The sequence below is a fragment of the Astatotilapia calliptera genome, unplaced genomic scaffold (assembly GCF_900246225.1).
Source record: "Astatotilapia calliptera unplaced genomic scaffold, fAstCal1.2 U_scaffold_23, whole genome shotgun sequence".
Classification (NCBI taxonomy): Eukaryota; Metazoa; Chordata; class Actinopteri; order Cichliformes; family Cichlidae; genus Astatotilapia; species Astatotilapia calliptera.
In genome coordinates this window covers 182180-199806 of record NW_020535760.1, presented here as the reverse complement: position 1 = coordinate 199806, position 17627 = coordinate 182180, and the positions used below count along the sequence as shown (strand labels likewise).

The 17627-nt window shown below is 45.4% G+C and overlaps 1 protein-coding gene across 1 annotated transcript in view; it reads right to left on the bottom strand.

Moving 5' to 3' along the window:
* LOC113017856 (NACHT, LRR and PYD domains-containing protein 12-like) overlaps positions 1–17627 on the bottom strand; it is a 100561-nt gene that overhangs the window by 64978 nt on the left and 17956 nt on the right. Inside the window, exon 7 of the mRNA XM_026160960.1 lies at positions 15043–15121. Within this exon, the coding sequence (XP_026016745.1) occupies positions 15043–15121 (79 nt within the window). The remainder of the gene's footprint in view (positions 1–15042; positions 15122–17627) is intronic.

Genomic DNA, 17627 nt, shown 5'->3' with positions numbered 1-17627 from the left:
CTTTTGAAAGAAACAGTGAATGTGTAAAACAGCTGCGATGTGAATATGTCCAGGTAAGCTATGGTATCATTGATACTGAATCTGGAAGTGCATACTGTAGTGCTGTGCATGTGCCTGCTGTGCTGAATTTGTTTTGTCTTGTCTAGAGAGTGATGGAGCTAGAGGCAGATGCCATGGGTTATAAGCAGTTTTTTGGGGATGAGGCTGGTTTTCACCTCACTAAGACAAGGAGACGTGGCAGGGACATTATGGCACACCGTGCCATAATCAATGTCCCAGGACAATGTGGTGGTAACATAACTATGTATGCAGCTACAGTGGCTTGCAAAAGTATTCGGCCCCCTTGAACTTTTCCACATTTTGTCACATTACAGCCACAAACATGATTCAGTTTTATTGGAATTCCTCGTGAAAGACCAATACAAAGTGGTGTACACGTGAGAAGTGGAACGAAAATCATACATGATTCCAAACATGTTTTACAAAAAAATAACTGCAAAGTGTGGTGTGCGAAATTATTCAGCCCCCTGAGTCAATACTTTGTAGAACCACCTTTTGCTGCAATTACAGCTGCCAGTCTTTTAGGGTATGTCTCTACCAGCCTTGCACATCAAGAGAGTGAAATTCTTGCCCATTCTTGCAAAACAGCTCCTTCATGCAATCCTGGGCCCATATGGTAAATGGACTGATTCTTATATAGCGCTTTTCTACTCTTTTCTACCGGAGTACTCAAAGCGCTCTATACAACGTGCCTCATTCACCCATTCGCACCCAGTCATACAAGCACTTCTAAACTCAAGTGCAAACTAAACTACATTCACACACATTCACACTCCGATGAACGCATCGGAGGGCAACTTCGGGTTAGTATCTTGCCCAAGGATATTTGGCATGCAGACTGGGGAAGCCAAAGATTGAACCACCAACCTTCCGATTAGTAGCTGATCTGCTATACCACCTGAGCCACAGCCACCCCCAATAACACTGCACATATTATTGCATTCCTGGACACCTTACATGACATGCTCACTAATGTTCAGAGACCAGAGCAGACCAGATACGTCATCATATGGGACAATGTTAGTTTCCATGGGGCTGCTTTGGTCCGCAACTGGTTTACAGATCACTCTTCATTGTACCCAACCCCCCATACTCTCCATTCTTGAATTTAATTGAAGAGTTCTTCTCTTCATGGCACTGGAAGGTCTATGACCATCATCCCCATCAACATATAGCCCTTTTACAAGCAATGGAGGAGGCATGTGGGGATATTGACCAGGCATCATGTCACACCTGGATACGTCGTTCAAGACGATATTTTCCCAAGTGCCTTGGACTAGAGAACATTGCATGGGATGTAATGAAATTTTGTGGCCAGACCCAGAGAAACGACACGATGTAGACTGATTTTTTTTTTCCTCAGTGAAATTACTATTTTGTTTTGAATTGGAAATAAACACTTGTGTTTGTTTTGATGTGCGTGAATAAACACCAGTTCTCGTAGTTTGGATCCCTCTATATTCAAGGTTTATTTTTTGGTAACAGGAGGAAAGAAGCTGTAGAGAGAAGTGTAAGATTGCAACTCTGCTTCCTAGTCCCAACTCTGGATAGTCATATTTTGGGGGGTTTAATAAATGTATGCCCTTTTTTTTGGAGACCACTCAGACAGACAGCAATTTAAGGAGAAAGTGCAACTAAACATGTCACTCCTGGTCTGATTGGGGAGAAGACCAGAGAAAACTAGTCCAACACACACAAACTACACCCTTTTTGGCTCCTATCTCAAAGCACACTGTGCGCTGTCGATCTTATCTGGTGCACAATAATATTTAATATTTAGTATTTACTGTTACATTCACATAGATCATCGCGATGATGTTGTTTATTATATTGCTTTTTTTTTTGCTTGTTTTCGCTTTTTTCTTTCTCAACAGGTGATCCAGGTGATTTTTTGCCCTTAATCACCGTTCCTCTTCCCCACTGTTTTTCTTTTCATCTTTCTTTCTCCCCTGTCAAGTCTGTCCCGTATTTAGCAAGTGAAAATAAAATAAAATAAACAATAAAAGGTGAATCAAATAGACCAATACGGCAAGGCTGGGTTGGCTCTTGCTCCTGGAAGACAATTGACTATGGTTTCTGGTGTCTCTAGCTTCAGATGTCTCAGAACAGAATCACCAGTTACCAGAGTTTGACCCCCGGGCAGGTGTGTCGCAGAATGGGGAAAACTATTAACACACATGAACAGGTTGGTGGTGTACCTGGGGTTTCTGTTTAAGATTATGCGTACCTAACCCTCACTGTCACCCAGCCCCCTTCTTTTCCCAGCTGCTCGGGGCCTGCCGTGTGATAGCTAGTGGGGCCTACGCTACCCTCGGCTGCACCAGCTACAGGGGCCTGGCTAGTTACGGGTATATTGAGGGTGCCAAGCTGAATCTCGAATTTAGTAGTCCTGGCCTACAGAGCTGTAAATATGCTACATTTATTATAAGTAGGAGGCCAAAGGGTAACGACCGTGGCTCAGGGGGTTGGGAAGCGTATCTGTAACCGGAAGGTCGCCGGTTCGATCCCCGGGCTTTCTGTCCTGGTCGTTGTGTCCCTGGGCAAGACACTTTACCCTACCGCCTACTGGTGTTGGCCAGAGGGGCCGATGGCGCGATATGGCAGCCTGGCTTCTGTCAGTCTGCCCCAGGGCAGCTGTGGCTACAACCGTAGCTTGCCTCCACCAGTGTGTGAATGCTAGAGTGAATGAATAGTGGCATTGTAAAGCGCTTTGGGTGCCTTGAAAAGCGCTATATAAATCCAATCCATTATTATTATCTGACACAATGAGCAGGAATATGCAGGAGGGACAGGTGAAGAGGCCATGCTGCTAGTGGGTCGACTACAAGCTAAACTAAGCAAGTGAAACAGTAAAGACACAGAGTGAATACTTTATGCACTCACTACCTAATTTATAGCCAGGTGCCTCGGATGAAGCACGTGAAGATTATACTATGAAAAAAGAAGTTATCTTAAAGTTTTTCATTAAATTGCTATGAAGATAAGCTACTTAAAAACACCACAGGAAGTGATAATCTACTGCAGAGAGAGCGAACACTAAGTGACAGCGCCACCTCCATCACTCAGCAGGAAGGCATTTGAACCTTTAGGTTTTATTACTGTTTTAGGAGGAGTAAATCTGGGATGCCCTTTAGAAATATGGTGTGGTTTCCTTTCCGGGCATGATGCCTATCATCAGTGTAACATTGCATTTTTAACAGATATTTCTGAACTGAGTGACGTGCAACATCATCCAGTGGAGACATAGCACAATGCAAAGGGAGTGTGTCCAATTTAGTAGGCATGTTTCTTCTATTCTTCCATATCAGTAGTAATAGTAGCAGGTGAAAAGACAATATCAGGCCATTTGAAGTAGTAGTCATTTAATGTAATGACAGATCTACAAGCAGGTATTGCAGTATCATAAAGCCCAACAATGTCAAGACCAGGTTTTTGCATGGTCCATCAACAAATGGGATGGGTTGGAGAGGAGCAGGGTTGGTACAAGCAGTTTTGTCATTAGATTGGCAAAGGAGACATGACGCTATGGCAGACTGAACTTGTAGTACCATTTTTGGCCACTAGTAGAGGTCTCTTAATCTTTGCTTTGTGCGCACAATCCCTCGGTGACTTTCATGTGCTGGTGCAATCAGTTTAGATCTCACTGAAAGTGGTGCAATGAGCCTTGAGCCTCTGAGAACATATTCCCTTAAAGTTGCGAGTTCGTTACAGATTTTGTAGCAAGTGTGACATCAAGTGCTTTGATTGAGGCAGCCCATCCACTTTGTATTTGCTGGTGCAAAGCAACCAGTATAGGGCAAGTTGAATAGCCAGAGTCAAATTCAGCAACTGGAAGTGAGGACATGGCAGCAGAAACTTGAGCTACCATTTCAGGATCTGCATCCCAAGTGAGATGGGAAGAAACAGAGACAATCAGCTGCATAGTTCTTAAAACCTGGGTGGTAGATCAGATCATAATCGAAGCACAGCAGGCCGGCAGACCAGGGGGTACTATGCATACCAGCCCTATTAATCCCTTTGGTGCTCAGCAGTGTTGTCAGATCATAGTGGTCTTTTCGCAGAGTAAAATGTCGGCCTCACAAATATATTGTCCATTTTTCTGTAGCCCACACACAAGCAAGAGCTTCTTTTTCAACAGTAGATTATTTTGTTCTGTTGCAGACAGTGTGCAGGAAGCAAACACCGCAGGTTTTTCTGTGACATCAGGTTGCACTTGAGCAAATACAGCACCAAGCCCATAGTCACTTGCATCTGTAAAGATCACAACAGGCAAGGCAGGGTCAAACATTTCCACTGCAGGACTATTCACCAGGAGTGTTTTTTAACTTCTTCAACGCTTGCTTGTGCATCTGAAGTCCATGTGAAGGTGTTCTTGTCACTGGCACAGGCACGCATAGGGGCTACAACAGTCTCAAAGTTAGACAAAAACTTGGATACCATGACACCAAGCCCAGGAGCTCAAAGCAGCAGCATCAGATGGGGGAGGGGCTGTCAAAACAGCATCCAGATGCTCTTCATCAGGAAAAATGCCATCAGCAGTAACAACATAACCTAAGAAGCAGAGAGATGTCTTTCTAAAATGGCATTTTTTTCATTAAGCACAAGTCCAGCATCTTTGAGCTTCTGCAGGACTGTGCTAAGGTTTTGGGCATGCTCAGCTGCACTTTTACTGTAGACAGTAAGGTCGTCCAGTGCAAATCAGCAAGGAAAGGGGTGATAGAGGCAAAACTTCTGGTTCCAGTCAAAAGATGTGCCACGGCATTTTGGACAAGCTGCAATCTATGTAGAAGAACAGCATGGAGACCACAGTAAAGGGAATTACAGTAATCCAATTTAGAGGTCACAAAGGCATGAATAAGCTTTTCAAGATGCTTATGTGGTAGGTAATGCTTAGCCTTCAAACTAAAACGCAGTTGGTGGAAGTTAGATTTGACTACAGACTACACTTGTTTGTCAAATTTGAAAGCACACCTATGTTACGAACAGTGTCAGAGAGAAAAGTGGCTAACCCTACCCTAACCCAGGAGCCAAAGGTATCAACTAGTTGGCCCCTGGGGAATATGACTGTCACACACCAGAATTTCAGTTTTCTTTTCATTTCGCACCATCCATACAAAAACAGAGAGGCTCAAGAGGAGTTTTTTTTTTTTCCCTCAGGCCATTCATGTGATAAATCACCCCCCAAAATCATCCATAAGTGACTGAGACAGGACTCATTAACACATTCTGACATCATCCTGACCTTTTTAGCCTTACTACAGCACAAGACACTTTAACACCATACCCACACAATGTACATAAGCGGTAAATTTCCAGATTGTTTTATTTTTTATTTTATTTCTATTTATATAATGTACAGAACTCACCCACTTGATGCACATAATGTGCTCTTTGTATATACTCATTCACTGTATATAAAGTTCTGTTCTGTCTGTTTCTCTCTTCTTCTTTTTTTTGCACAGTCGAGGAGCGTATCAAGATTCATTTCACTTTATGTTATACCTGTATAACCATGAAGTGGTAACCAGAAGAGGGTGTATGAAACGGTTAGAACAAGACACCAAAGCTGTATGGTTTCCCAACGATAGATAAACGGGGTGTACCTTCAAGAGCAATTGTCTGTATGATCAACTGGGTTCCCCAGTTTCACCCCTCGTGGCCAACTTAAACATGGAAAAGCAGAAAAAGAGGGCTTTGCTATCCTACCCTGGAACACCACCAAGTCATTGGTTCAGGTATGTGGATAAGACCTGGTTGAAAATCAAATCTCAGGACGTACCCCCATTCACGGATCACATAAACTTTGTGAACCAACACATCAAATTCACCAGGGATTTGAAAAGTAACAGGTTAGCCTTCTTAGACTGTGAGATTTCCATCAGTAATGGGGGACATGTAAAAAGTGATGTGTACCGTAAACGTACGCATAGGAATCAGTATTTAAGGTTTCACTATCATCATCCACTGGAGCATATACTGGGTGTCATCAGGAATCTAAAACACAGAGCGAACACCATCCCCACAGACACACCGGCCAGGGAAACACAAGAAAATCACATCAAGAATGCCTTGAGTAAATGTGGTTATTCCAGCTGGACATTTGTCAAAGCTGGGAAGGCACTTAAAGAAAGCTCCAGCCGATCCAGGAGAGAAGGACGACTGCTGCCAAACCAAAACCTCATAATGATCCCGTACATATCACGAGTATCGGAAACGCTGAAATGCATTTTTAGGGCTTACTTCAGTCCACTTTTGAAGTCAGCGTCATTCAACTCGACTGGCTAACATCCTTTCAAACAGACAGAGCTCGTGTCGAAGGGGGAAAGACCCATGGAGGGGGACCCTGTGTTTCATCAACGATGCAACGATGGGAAACAACATTTTGGGCAATGTTTTCAACACACAGAGAGGAGATTACAAAGCCCCCCCATCCACCACCTTGGTGCTTCTCATAACTGTTATGCTAATGGTATTACCCTTGCTTAAAGGAATTCATACGGGAAAACAGAGATGCTAAGAGAAAACATTTTGCAGCTATTATTAATTTATTGATAAAGTATCATATGTGAAAGCGCAGATTTCCCATTCTGTACTTAACCAATCGATCCCTGTTCTTTGCTCTGCTGTCTTTGACAGGTTTGAGCCAGTTTCTTTGCTCTGCCTGCAGGAGATGGTTAGTTGTAGTTGCAATTAATTAGTTGCAATGGACTTTAGAAGTGCTTGTATAAGTGGGTGTGAATGGGTGAAAGTGGCATGTGAAGCGCTTTGAGTACTCCGGGAGAGTAGAAAAGCGCTATATAAGAATCAGTCCATTTACCATTTACCATGCTCTGTACACAAAGTGTACAGCACTTTGTGAACCCTGCTTTTATGTTAAAGTGCTTTATAAATAAAGCACAAGATCACTGAATATGTGGGCTCCCCAAGGATGTCTGTTGAGCCCCCTTCTCTTCACTGTGCTGACCCATGACTGCCAACATCACACAGCACCAACCTATTCATCAAGTTTGCAGATGACAAAACTGTGGTAGTTTAGATCACCAACAATAATGAGACCTACTACAGGGGTGGAGTTCAACATCTGGTGGAGAGGTAGAGTAGAATGGGAGGCAGAGCCTTTAGTTTTCAGGCCCCTCTTCTATGGAACCAGCTTCCAGTTTTCATTCAGGAGAGAGAAACTATCTCTACTTTAATTATTAGGCTTCAAATTTTCCTTTTTGCTAAAGCATATATATAGGGCTGGACCAGACTGGCACCAGGATGCTCTAGGCCGTAGGTCGATGATTGATCACCAGACCTGCGACCATATGTTCTGGACACTTGGGTAAAGAGAGGGGCTGAGCTGTCAACTGATCACCACCTGGTAGTGAGTTGGATCAGGTGGCGGGGGAGGACGCTGGACAGACCCAGTGCACCTAAATGCGTAGTGAGGGTGTGCTGGGAATGTCCAGCAGAGGCCCCAGTCCGCGAGATCTTCAACGCACACCTCCGGCAGAGCTTCAACAGTATTCCGAGGGAGACTTGGGACATTGAGTCCTAATGGACCATGTTCCGCGTCTTCATTGCCGAAGCTGCTGCAATGAGCTGCGGCTGCAATGTGGTTGGTGCCTGCCATGGTGGTAATCCCCGAACCAAATAGTGGACACCATAGGTGAAGGGAGCCACCAGGCTGAAGAAGGAGTCCTATCGGGCTTAGTTAGCCTGTGGGACTCCAGAGGCAGCCGACAGGTATCGACAGGCCAAGCGGAATGCGGCTCGGGCAGTGGCTGAAGCAAAAACTCGGGTGTGGGAGAAGTTCGGAAAGACCATGGAAAAAGACTTTCGGACTGCCTCGAAGAGATTCTGGCAAACCGTCAGGCGTCTCAGGAGGGGAAAGTGGTGCTCTACCTGCACTGTGTATAGTGCTGGCGGAGCGCTGCTGACTTCGACTGAGAAAATTGTCAGGCGGTGGAAGGAATACTTCGACGACCTCCTTAATCCAACTGACACGTCTTCCGAGGAGGAAGCAGAGTCTGGGGATGAGGGGAAAGACCCGCCAATTTCCGGAGACGAGGTCACTGAGGCAGTTAACTAACTCCTTGGTGGCAGAGCCCCTGGTGTTGATGAGGTCCGCCCCGAGTTCCTGAAGGCTCTGGACATTGTAGGGCTGTCCTGGTTGACATGCATCTACAATGTTGCGTGGAGATCAGGGGCAGTACCCCTGGACTGGCAGACCGGGGTGGTGGTCCCCATCTTTAAGAAGGGAGACCGGAGGGTGTGTTCCAACTACAGGGGGATCACATTCCTCAGCCTCCCTGGGAAAGTCTATGCTAGGGTGCTGGAAAGGAGAGTTCATCCGGTAGTCGAACCTCGGATACAGGAGGAACAATGCGGTTTTCGTCCTGGTCGCGGAACACTCTACCAGCTCTTTATCCTCTCAAGGATACTTGAGGTTGCATGGGAGTTTGCCCAACCAATCTACATGTGTTCTGTGGACTTGGAGAAGGCATTCGACCGTGTCCCTCGGGGTGTCCTGTGGGAGGTGCTGCAGGAGTATGGGGTGTCTGGCCCATTGCTACTGCCATTTGATCCCCATACAACCATTGCAAGAGCTTGGTTCACATTGCCGGCAATAAGTCGGACTCATTCCCGGTGGGTGATGGGCTCCGTCAGGGCTGCCCTTTGTCACCGATTCTGTTCATAATTTTTATGGACAGGATTTCTAGGCACAGCCAAGTGGTGGAGGGCTTTCACTTCGGTGGGCTCAGAATCTCATCTCTGCTTATCGCGGATGATGTGGTTCTGTTGGCTTCATCGCGTGAAAGCCTCCTGCTCGCACTGGAACAGTTCGCAGCTGAGTGTGAAGAGGCGGGAATGAGGATGAGCACCTAAAATCTGAGGCCATGGTTCCCAGCCGGAAAAGGGTGGAGTGCCCCCTCCAGGTCGGGGATGAGTTCAAGCATCTCGGGGTCTTGTTTGTGAGTGATGGGAGAAAGGAGCCGGAGATCGACAGACGGATTGGTGCTGCAGCTGCAGTGATGCGGACGCCGCACGGTCCATCGTGGTGAGGAGGGAGCTGAGTGTAAAAGCGAAGCTCTCAATTTACCAGTCGATCTACGTCCCTACCCTCACCTATGGCCGCGAGCTGTGGGTAGTGACCAAAAGAACGAGATCGCGGATCCAAGCGGCAGAAATGAGCTTCCTCCGAAGGGTGGCTGGCCTCTCCCTTAGATATAGGGTGAGAAGTTTGGCCATCCGGGAGGGGCTCAGAGTAGAGCCGCTGCTCCTCCACATCAAAAGGAGCCAGCTGAGGTGGTTCAGGCATCTGACAAGGATGCCTCCTGGGTGCCTCCTGGGTGAGGTGTTTCGGGCATGTCCCACCGGGAGGAGGCCCCAGGGCAGACCCAGGACACGCTGGAGATTATATCTCTCGGCTGGCCTGGGAACGCCTTGGTGTTCCCCCAGATAAGCTGGAGGAGGTGGCTGGGGAGAGGGAGGTCTGGGATTCTCTGCTTAGGCTGCTGCCCCCGCGACCCGGCACCGGATAAAGCGGATGAAGATGGATGGATGGATGGATGGATGGATGGATGGATGGATGGGTGTAGGCTGTTGGGGGACTCCCGTGATGCACTGAGTGTTTCTTCTTCACTCACTATGTGTTAATAGACCTCTCTGCATTGAATCGTACCTTTTATAAATCTCTGTCTCTCTTCCACTGAATGTCTTTTATCCTGTTTTCCTTCTCTCACCCCAACCAATCCCAGCAGATGGCCACCCTCCTTGAGCCTTGTTCTACTGGAGGTTTCTTCCTGTTAAAAGAGAGTTTTTCCTACACACTGTGGCTAAAGTGCTTGCTCATAGGGGGTCATACGATTGTTCGATATGTATTACTATACCGTCTAACATAAAATATAAAGCACCGTGAGGGGACTGTTGTTGTGATTCGGTGCTATATAAATAAAATAGAATTGAATTGTGGAGAGGGTAAGCAGCACCAAGTTCCTGGGTGTGCACATCTCAGAAGATCTCTCCTGGTCAAAAAACACAGCATCACCGTTCATTTGTGTTCTAGTTTTAGTTTAGCTCATCTAGTTAATTTCAGGTTACTGTTTAGTCCTTTGTTTCTTAGTTGCTTTTGTCATCTCTCCCTGTACTAAATCCTCATTAATTCATGAGTCTACCTGCTTATGTTTCATGTCTGTGGTTTTATTTTGTAAGAGTCTGGTGTTTTTTTTGTTCATTGTATTTAGTTTCACTTCCCCTGTCCTGTCATTAGGTTCATATGTGTCAGCTGTTCTCCCTCATGTGTTTCCACTTCCCCTTATCATAGCCTGTGGGTATTTAGTCTCTGTGTCTCTTTCAGTCTGTGTCGTGTTGTCTGTGTTTTTTCCCTCATGTTACATCAGGTTTAGGACTCCGTGCTGGTCATGTTCATGTAGCTTATTCATCTATACATTTCATTGTTCTGTCATGTTCCGACATAGAGTCCTGTTTACAGTCGTCACACTCACCTTCTTGTCATAGCCTTCCTAGTTGTCTTAGTTAAATGGTAAATGGACTGGAGTACTCAAAGCCCTCTATACAACGTGTTGCATTCACCCATACACATACACACAAGCACTCTATGCTTTTTGTCAGTGCTTTCAACTAACTTACACTCATGCACATTCATAGTCCGATGGACACATCAGAGAGTGGGGTTAGTATTTTGCCAAACTTTGCCAAACTTTGCAGACTGGGGCCTCTGTGTTTACTGCTTTGTTTGCCACCTTAAATCAGTCAAAATCTAGGTTCACTTTTGGTTTCAAGTTCAGTGCTGTATCCTCGCCTGTGTCTGCTCCTGGGTCCACACATGCCTTCACTTGGTTTGCCCCGCAGACTGTGACACATTCCCCAACTCTCTGTGAATGGTACTCATAGTCATTGATCAGTGGGATTTGATCAATGGTCATGACAGTTTGCATAACCATGATCAAAAACTGACTTCCCAGCCCTAGTGCTCCTCTCACAATGATGCAGTATATATGTTTCTGCTGCTGTGCTATCCAGCTCTGGAATTCTTTAACTGTCAACATCAGAAATATTGATTCACTGCGCCATTTTAAATCCAAGATCAAAACCAATCTGTTATGATGTTGAGAAGCCCATAAAGAGCCTAGGATGGTGGTATAATGCAGACCTCAGTGATATGTGGCAACTAGAGCAACTAAGACAGAATCTGGCTGATAACCTCAAGTAGGTTAACAACACTGCACTCCCAGGGAAACTTAAGCTCTGGTGCTTCCAGTTTGGGTTATTACCTAGACTACTGTGGCCGTTGAAAATCTACGAGGTCTCACTCAATCATGCCAATGGACTAGAGAGGCTAGTGAGCTCCTACGTTAAAAAGTGGCTCGGACTTCCCAAGTGCCTCAGCAGTATCCCAACAGCTCTACATATACTATACTGTCATTGCCTATCCCTAGCCTGGTTGAGGAGTTTAAATGTGCAAAAGTGAGGCTTGAGATGTCACTCACAGGACCCCATAGTGAGAGGCACTGCTCCCACCCTAGCAACAGGGAGGAAGTGGACCCCAGCCACATCTGTGCTACAGGCGAAATCTGCTCTTCAGCATAGTGACGTGGTGGGTCACGTCCAACAGGGTAGAGGGGGATTTGGTCTTGGCACAGTAACACCTCAGTGGCAACAGGCATCTGTAACCAAACATTGGAAAATGGTAGTGGAGGTGGTGCGACGACAGGAGGAAACAGCCAGACATGCCAGAACCGTGGCACTGGCCAAACAGGGTCGCTGGATGAATTGGGAGAGTGTGGAAAAGAGGAAACTCTCATGGAGTGAAATCTGGGGCATGGAGTCTAATAGATTAAGTTTCATCATCCAAGCAACAACATAGCTTTCTCGTTTGGCTCTCAGTGAAGACGGTCACACTTTTCTCCTCTCCTCTCCCTTATCTTCCCTGCTTAGCTTCTTATGTCCTTGTCTTGTCTCGTGCTTTTTCACTTCCCTGGAACACTCTCTCACAGTCAGTGTCTAAAAAACCTAAAAGAGAATTATGGATTTGATCAACTGGTCTCTGAATGCTATTGACACCCTTTTCTCAACGAGAAGTCTGGGCTCGGGAGAGCCCGAGTGCCCTGGAGGGACTTTCCCTGCCGGATACACGATGGACGGGTGGCAGAAATGGAGGATCGTGTGCCTGGCGGGACTGTCGATCGAGGACGCTGAGGATATCTACCTATTCGGAACCATGATAACAGGGTTCTTGCTGATCAGAGCTGGCTTGGCCCTGGCTTATCGGAGAATTAAGAAAGCGGAACCAGCTGTTCAAACCCCACAAGGCTGCCCGCTGGGATTGAAACGATGGGACGAGGTGCGGCTTCTCAGAAAGGGCTCACTGAATGCAGCATGGTTAAGAGCTTGGAGGCACTAACGGCTGCAGTAAATACTCAGAATGAGACCTCTGATCGTATATTGGAGTACATCAGGGAAGAATCCACCCGGAACAACACCTCGGGGCGGAAGTTGGATTACATCGCGGATCAGTTGGCTGCGGTCGTGAGGTCTCAGAATCTGCTCTGTGAGCAAAAGAGTGACAAGACCATGGAATTGAAGGTTGATACCACCATGGAGAAACTGGCAGCTATCCAACGGGAGATGGAGAGACCAGTGTCAGAGTGTTAAAAACAGCTTGAAATTCTCATGAGTTGTTTGTAAAAGAAAAATCACCATCATAATGCGGCTACCCCTTCAGCACCAGCTGTGGGCTCAAGGCTGGAGCTGAACAAAAACTCCCTGATAACGACTGTGTTGAGTCTGTTTCTTCCTATTCCATGCAAGGCCACCTGGGTTGGCTGGAAGACTGTTTACTTAGCCTGGCAGGGCGAAGGACACTGTCTCAGCTGAACTCTGGACACGCAGACACACACATACATTGATATGCAGACACTCATCCACCCTCCCTTTCCAAACGCCTTCGATGCTTGCTCCCTCTTGGAGAACACGGCGGGTCTGAGCCCGCACTGGAATGGTAGCGCTGGGCAGGATGGCTGCTGTGTTGCTTCGGACTATTCCTCACCCCCTACCCAACCCTGTGGCTTGTCACGTGTTCCATAATGTTGTGCTGTGGACATTCATGTGCTTCTTTTTTTGGAGAGGAGTTTTTTTGTTTCCTGTTCTCATGCTGTCCTCCCAGGAGCCCAGCATGAGTAGAGGTCTCTTTTTTTCCTCTTGTACTTTCCCATTGTAACATATATTTCAGGTTTTTTTCTGTAACGCTACCGATCTCCGACCTGTAACCCCATGTGATGTCTGTGTTGTGTATGTATGGTCGGGGGGGGGGGGGGGGGTGTTCCCATTTCACTGCAGGGCAACCTGCATGTGGCGAATAAAGCCTTGATTGATTGATTGGTACGATGTGCTACCTTCCCCAATAAATCTGCAGCTGTGGTTTGGAAAGGACCCATCGTGCCCTCTGTGTACAGTCCCAGCAACACTCAAGCACATCTTGGTTGGTTGTAGGACTAGCCTTAATCAGGGCAGATACACATGGAGACACAACCAGGTTCTCAGGTGTCTAGCTGAGAACATTGAGTGCAAAAGAAAATCCATTAAAGCTCAACCTTTTACGAACCAAGAGGAGCGTCAGTTTTCAGCAACATTTGTTCGGGAAGGAGACAAGCCGAGGACAAGCCCCCCCCAAACCCAGACCTGGGCCCGCTGAAGGCCACCAGAGATTGGCAGATGGAAGTGGACTTGGATCAGAGACTAATATTTCCCTCAGAGATCATAACAACTACTCTGCAACCAGACTTCGTCCTTTGGTCTAACTCCTGAAAACTTGCGTACGTCATTGAGCTGACGGTACCATGGGAGGAAGCAATTGAGGAAGCAGTTGAGCCTAAGAAGCTGCGCTATGCTAACTTGGCAACTGAGGCAGAGGACAGAGGCTGGAAGATCAAGGTGCACCCGGTGGAAGCGGAGTGCAGGGGCTTTGTTGCTAGTACAACAACAAAACTGCTTAGAGAGATTGGGATCAGAGGACAGGGGCAACAGCAGGCTATAAGAGATCTAGCTAACACTTCTGAGAGGACCAGTCACTGGCTATGGTTAAAAAGGGCTAACATCACTTGGGCAGCTAAGGCAGTCAGCTAACCATGAGAGAAAAGAAATATTCTGCTCTTCTCCTCTCTGCTCTTCTTCCCTTTTCTGGGAGGCAGTGGGGAGGTAGAGCACACAGCCCGATCCGGCAGGGAAGTGTGGGAAGCCAGAACAGGTGCCCCCCTTCCAGCTCTTCTCCCTGCTCTCTCCTATCTTGTCCCTTTTGTCTTATTTCTCTCTATCACCTTTTCTATCCCTTTGAAGAAGTTAGGCTCCATAAATGCTAAAGAGTTAAGTCATATTTCTCAGTTGCAGAGAATATATAGAAAGAAAAATGTAGGAAACTAAACAGAAGAAAGAAGAAGAGAAATAAAAATCTAACATAACCAATGACACACTCCGGGGCCTGATCAAGCCTGGCAGGGCCTCCTTGGATGAGGGTGTCTACTGATAATGGCCGAAACACCTGATGAACCCATGGTCCACTACTGATGATGTGTCACAAATTTAAAATGGTAATCTAGATCGATCTCTAATCCCTAAACCTAACCAAGGAAGGAAAATGGCAGATTAGCCTAGGTAAAAGACCGAAAGTTTAGGCACACAACAACGTGTGCTGCTGGCAAAGTTTCTGGGCTACCTTTCCTCATAACAGCCATCCCTCAAGAGTCTCTCCATCTAAAGCGATGCATTATTGGGGACTGTAACATCTAGTCCTTTAACTGAATGTTTAAAACAGACTTTTTTCCCTGTGATAAAATTTGCACTGTCTAATTGTAACATGATTTTATATTTCTCATTTTAAATGTTTTATGTTTATTACATGTTGGTGTATTCGGATGTTTTAAAAGGTGCAATTGAATGAAATCTGTTATTGGTAAAAGTAGTTGTTGTACATGTACAGACCATAAATATGGAGTCCAGGTGTGTTTGATGCTGCTGGGCAGACTGACCACTGGGAACCTCTGAGCTGTCCTGGTCCACTCTGTGGAAGAATCATGAAGAAACTGTTTTGATTTTGCCAGGCTTAAACATTCTGCTAAAGAAAAAAAAATTATATCATTTAGAGATACAGTCTTGTGGTAAAAGTGTTCAGCTCCTTCATGATTTCGTATTTTCCTGTTTCTCCAAAGTTTGATTCTGTTCATCTGGGTGTTGCATTTTCAGTGGGAGAAATGTTTCGTCACTCATTCAAGTGACTTCTTCAGTCACTTTTGCAGGTTTCCCCAGTCTTATAAAAAGTACATGTACATAATCACGGAAACTAGTACCTCTGAAGGAATAATGGGCAATGTTTCTTACGTATGAATATGCAAATTCTCATGACCATTGATCAACAACCACTGATTAATGGCCATGAGTACCATTCAGAGAAAGTTAGGGAATGGCTGCAGTCAAAGAGCAAATGTCCAGCTGGCATAACCACAATTACTCAGTGGCCAGGGAAGCAGAAGAACATTACATCAAGAAGGCCGTGTTTTTGGGGGTGGTGTCACTCTGTGTTGTAGCGCCCTGATAACACACAGTTTATGTTCTAGTAGATGATGACAGTAAAACCTTAAATACTGATCCGTATGCGTAGGTTTACGGTACACATTAGCTTTTAGATGTCCCCCATTACTGATGGAACTCTCGCAGTCTAAGAAGGCTAACTTGACACTTTTCATATCCTCCCTGGTGACTTTGATGTGTTGGTGTACCGAGTTAATGTGATCCATGAATGGTGGTACGTCCTGAGATTTGATTTTCGCCCAGGTGTCATCCACATACCTGAACCAATGACTTGGTGATGCTCCAGGATAGGAGAGCAAAGCCCTCTTTTCCACTTCTTCCATCTACAAATTGGCCATGATGGGTGAAATTGGGGAACCCATGGCACACCCAGGTCTCTGCCTGTAGTAATGACCCTTGTATATAAGACACAGTTCCACAACCGAACACACTTGGTCGGTGCTGAGAGTGGTCCTGTTGCTGAGGTTGGGGTTATTCTGTAATTTCTTACAAACTACCTCCAATGCTTCCGTGACTGGGATGCAAGTGAGGAGATATAATAAACATAGTACAAGACCATTGTTTCATCTTACTCCACAATGGCATCTCTCACCTTCTCAATGAAATCCAAAGGTGTTCTGGATGTGGTGTTCAGAGCGGCCTACCAATGGGTTGAGGATCAATTCCAGAAACTTAGAGATGTTATAGGTGACCAAGTTGATCATATAGACAATTGGTCTTAAAGGTGATCCCTGTTTATGTATCTTCAGTATACCATACAGACTTGGTCTAGAGTCCCCTGGGTATAGCCTGTGGTATGAGGTCCGGTCAATCGGGTCTTTCAGTGATGACGTATGAACCCTGCTTCCGGGCCTAAAGGCTTTTGTATTTTTAACATGTTTTAATGGTTTTTATCTTGATCTATTTATTCTCAAAAAGCCCCTAAAAACAGTCATTGATTACCTCTCTCAATATTTATTACCGCTATTCATTTTAAAGCTCCGTTTTTAAAACCTTACAATATAACTACAGCCCAGCCTATGCAGTATATTAAAGACTAACCTCGTATTGTGGATGGATTATCTCAGTTGTTCTTCTGATTGAATTTTGGTCCGTTTAAAGCATCCTGTCATGCAATTGTATTTGTACCTAACCATTGGCACCCTCACGTTAATTTTTACTGAGTGGAATAAAGTTAGCATTCATCCACCATCACTGTTTATATTATGCTAACGGAGCTCTGTCACTATCGATCATGTAGCACATCATACTAGCTAGCCAAACTTCAGTAACCCAAAAAAACATCACTGCTGTTCAGTTTTCTGTCTTCATTTATGTTGGAAGTGATAGCAGAGCTGTACTTCTTGATTTGTTTCAGAAAATTCTCAGTCAGAACACGGTATATGATGTTTTGATGAGAACTAGTGAGCTAACTCCCTGCTAACTTCCAACGAAATGTTAAATTTAATAAATTCCATTTTCATGGGTGCCTAAATGTTAAACTTAATTTTATTAAAGATGAAAGAATTTAGAGACGTTTTTCAAATCTCAGTGATGCCATAGTTGTTGTTTGTTTGACTTTGGGACCTGCAGCAAAGTTTGGGTCTAGACATGGCTATTGACATCAGTCTTAAAGACAGGATAGCATTGTCTTTTTCTCACTGCTTCAGACAATCTATCACCCTCTTCTTGTAACCACTTCCTGGGTCTCGTTTCAGGGGCTCATAAGTGATTTCGTCACAGAGCAGTGACAAAATCTTCTCATGATAGTCTTTCTGGTTTAGCAAAACTGTGTACCTATCCTTACTTGTCAGATTACTAAGTGATGTGAGGGCCTTCCTCTCCTCCATGTTGATGTTGGATACTGGGGGTTTTGCATTGCTGAGACAGGCCAAAACTTTCGTCCATTGTTGCTCTGCTTCCCAGTCTGTAATATTGTTTTTTTGAATTGCCGTTTCTTTGGCTGTGATCAGTTCCATTAGCGTTGGAGAAAAATTCAA